The sequence below is a fragment of the Capricornis sumatraensis genome, chromosome 8, assembly GCF_032405125.1.
Source record: "Capricornis sumatraensis isolate serow.1 chromosome 8, serow.2, whole genome shotgun sequence".
Lineage (NCBI taxonomy): Eukaryota > Metazoa > Chordata > Mammalia > Artiodactyla > Bovidae > Capricornis > Capricornis sumatraensis.
The window spans coordinates 40,584,087-40,586,546 of record NC_091076.1 but is presented as its reverse complement, the minus strand read 5'-3'; the positions used below and the strand labels follow the sequence as shown (position 1 = coordinate 40,586,546).

The 2,460-nt window shown below is 49.8% G+C and overlaps 1 protein-coding gene across 1 annotated transcript; it reads left to right on the top strand.

Annotated features, from left to right (window-relative positions):
• The first annotated feature begins 362 nt into the window (after window positions 1–362).
• On the top strand, window positions 363–1,475 carry CCDC89 (coiled-coil domain containing 89). Its single transcript, XM_068975929.1, has one exon. The coding sequence runs from the start codon at window positions 363–365 to the stop codon at window positions 1,473–1,475; it is 1,113 nt and encodes a 370-aa protein (XP_068832030.1).
• Window positions 1,476–2,460: the final 985 nt, after the last annotated feature.

The window sequence follows — 2,460 nt, the reverse complement described above, 5'->3', positions numbered from 1 at the left end:
GGGAGGAGTACTATGTCACCACTGCTTGATTTGTTTACTCCCACAAGAGATTAGGTAGAGTCAGGTTTCTTCCCCTGATGCTGGCTGGAAATCGAGTGGGGTTGGCATCTCTGTATAGTACATACCAGAGCCTGGGTTGTTAGCGGAGGGCTGTGATTAGCTAGAAAGGCAAGCATAACCTGACCTGATTGGCTCTGGACTCCCTCCTGTTGTTACTCCACAGCAGCCTGAAGACCGGTCCACCAATCACAGGGCTCTTTACTGGGTGCACAAGCAACTGCCGGAGATTGCCAGGAGCCCCTAGCAACACCTTGGCTTTTGAAACCTGGAAGGTGGGGTGCAGTCAGTGGAGGAGCGTGCCAATGCCTCAGGAAGAGTCGGATCCCAGGATGGACACCCCACCGTCTGAAGAACCCGTAGATAAGCAAAACAGAAAACTGGAAGTCCAGGAAGAGGAGATGGAGTTTAAGGAGCTGGATGATCTGAGGGAAGCCTTGGCGAACCTCCGGGGGCTGTCCGAGGAGGACAAGAGTGAGCGGGCGATGCTGTGTTCCCGCATCCAGGAGCAGTCCCAGCTCATCTGCATCCTGAAGCGGAGATCTGACAAGGCCCTGGAGCGCTGCCAGACCCTGGAACTGCTCAACACCGAGCTGGAGGAGAAGAGGCTGCTGGAGGCCGAGGAGCTGAAGGCCAAAACTCAGCAGGCCCAGAAGCTGGAGGAACGCTTTATGACCCTGGCCTCCAACCACGAGTTGATGATCCGCTTCAAGGATGAACACAAAAGGCAGAACGCCAAGCTGCGAGAGGAGAACGAGAAGCTGAGGCTGGAGAATGACCAGCTTTTCAGCCCAGCGCTGAAGGCCCAGGAGGCCAAAGTGGTGCAGCTCACAGCCCAGAGCGAGGCCCTCGCCAAGGAGCTGGAGACCCTGCAACGGAAGTACGCCCAGGATGTCTGCCAGGCCCAGGCCCGAGAGCAGGAGCTGCTGGAGCTGCAGAACCGGCAGGCCTGCGCCCACACTGAGGAGACCGAGCAGCTGCGCATGCAGCTGCAGAGCCTCCAGCAGCAGCAGCAGGAGGCCCTGCAGCAGACGGCCAAGGCCGAGCAGGCACACAGCCAGCGGAACCAGGAGCTGCGGGCCCGGCTGCAGACCGTCACTCGGGAGAAAGAGGAGCTGCTGCTGCTGTCCGTAGAGAGGGGCAAGGTGCTTCAGAAAAAGCAAGCGGAGATCTGCCAGCTGGAGGAGAAGCTGGAGATGGCCGACGTGGCCAAGAGGCACGCGCTCGAGCGCTTTGAGCAAGAGGCCGTGGCCGTGAACAGCAACTTGCGAGTCCGGGAGCTTCAGCGCAGGGTGGATGGCATCCAGGCCGCCTATGATGAACTCAGGCTGCAGTCTGAAGCTTTCAAAAAGCACAGCCTGGATCTTTTAAGCAAGGAGAGAGAACTCAATGCCAAACTCCGCCATCTCTTTCCATAAGGAGGTTTCTGCTTCCTCTGGCCTCCGATGAAGAAATCAGATATCTGTGCCTTAACTATTATGGCGAGAGTCAAGATTGTATTCCATTTATTCTACTTTTAATTACGAGAGACCGCTCAAAGAAAAGCTACTTTACTACAGTGATGTTTACTACAGTGCCATTATAAGGGTAACACTGATTTTTCAGTCCCACCACCTAGAATACAGATTTACCAAATTTCGTTGTGTGCCTTTGAAATCTTCCTAAGTTTGCTATCAGTATCTCCACCTCTCCTATAACTTATTCATTCTCAATCTCAGATATCTTCAGCTGTGCTAAGTTTTAAAGTTAGCAGCTCTTACTTTTCAGAGTGCAATGGGGAATGTATTATTGTGAATAAGTGCAATGGGGTGTATTATTGTGAAAAATATCACAGTTAACCCTTGTAAACAGGCTTGTAATCTCCCACAGTTGAGACTGTAAGCTGTAATAGTTAATAGCATGAATAACTTGCAGGAAAGTGTCTGATTTTATAACTGGCCAAACAATTACTTGCCTTACCTTCTTTATGGAATATCTTTTTATTTGCACTAGCCTGGAAAACAAAAATTAAGCTCATTGTTTTCCAAAGTAGTCAAAGTTTATTATAGCCATTCTATATAAGCAATATGATTCAAATAAATAAAATCCACCTTTTCCAAAGTAGTCAAAGTTTATTATAGCCATTCTATATGAGCAATATGATTCAAATAAATAAAATCCACCTTTAAAATTTCCCTGCAAGCTTAGATCACATTCCATTTTGTTTTTCCCCCCCTTAATAAAAATAGGATTTGAAAGTGAAAGTGAAGTCACTCAGTTGTGTCCGACTCTTTGCGATCCTATGGACTGTAGCCCACCAGGCTCCTCCGTCCATAGGATTTTCCAGGCAAGAGTACTGGAGTGGGTTGTCATTTCCTTCTCCAGGGAATCTTCCCAATCCAGGGATCGAACGCAGGTCTCTTG

Coding starts and splice junctions, on each gene's coding strand:
- CCDC89 (XM_068975929.1), top strand. CDS start 363: ATGCCTCAGGAAGAGTCGGATCCCAGGATGGACACCCCACCGTCTGAA.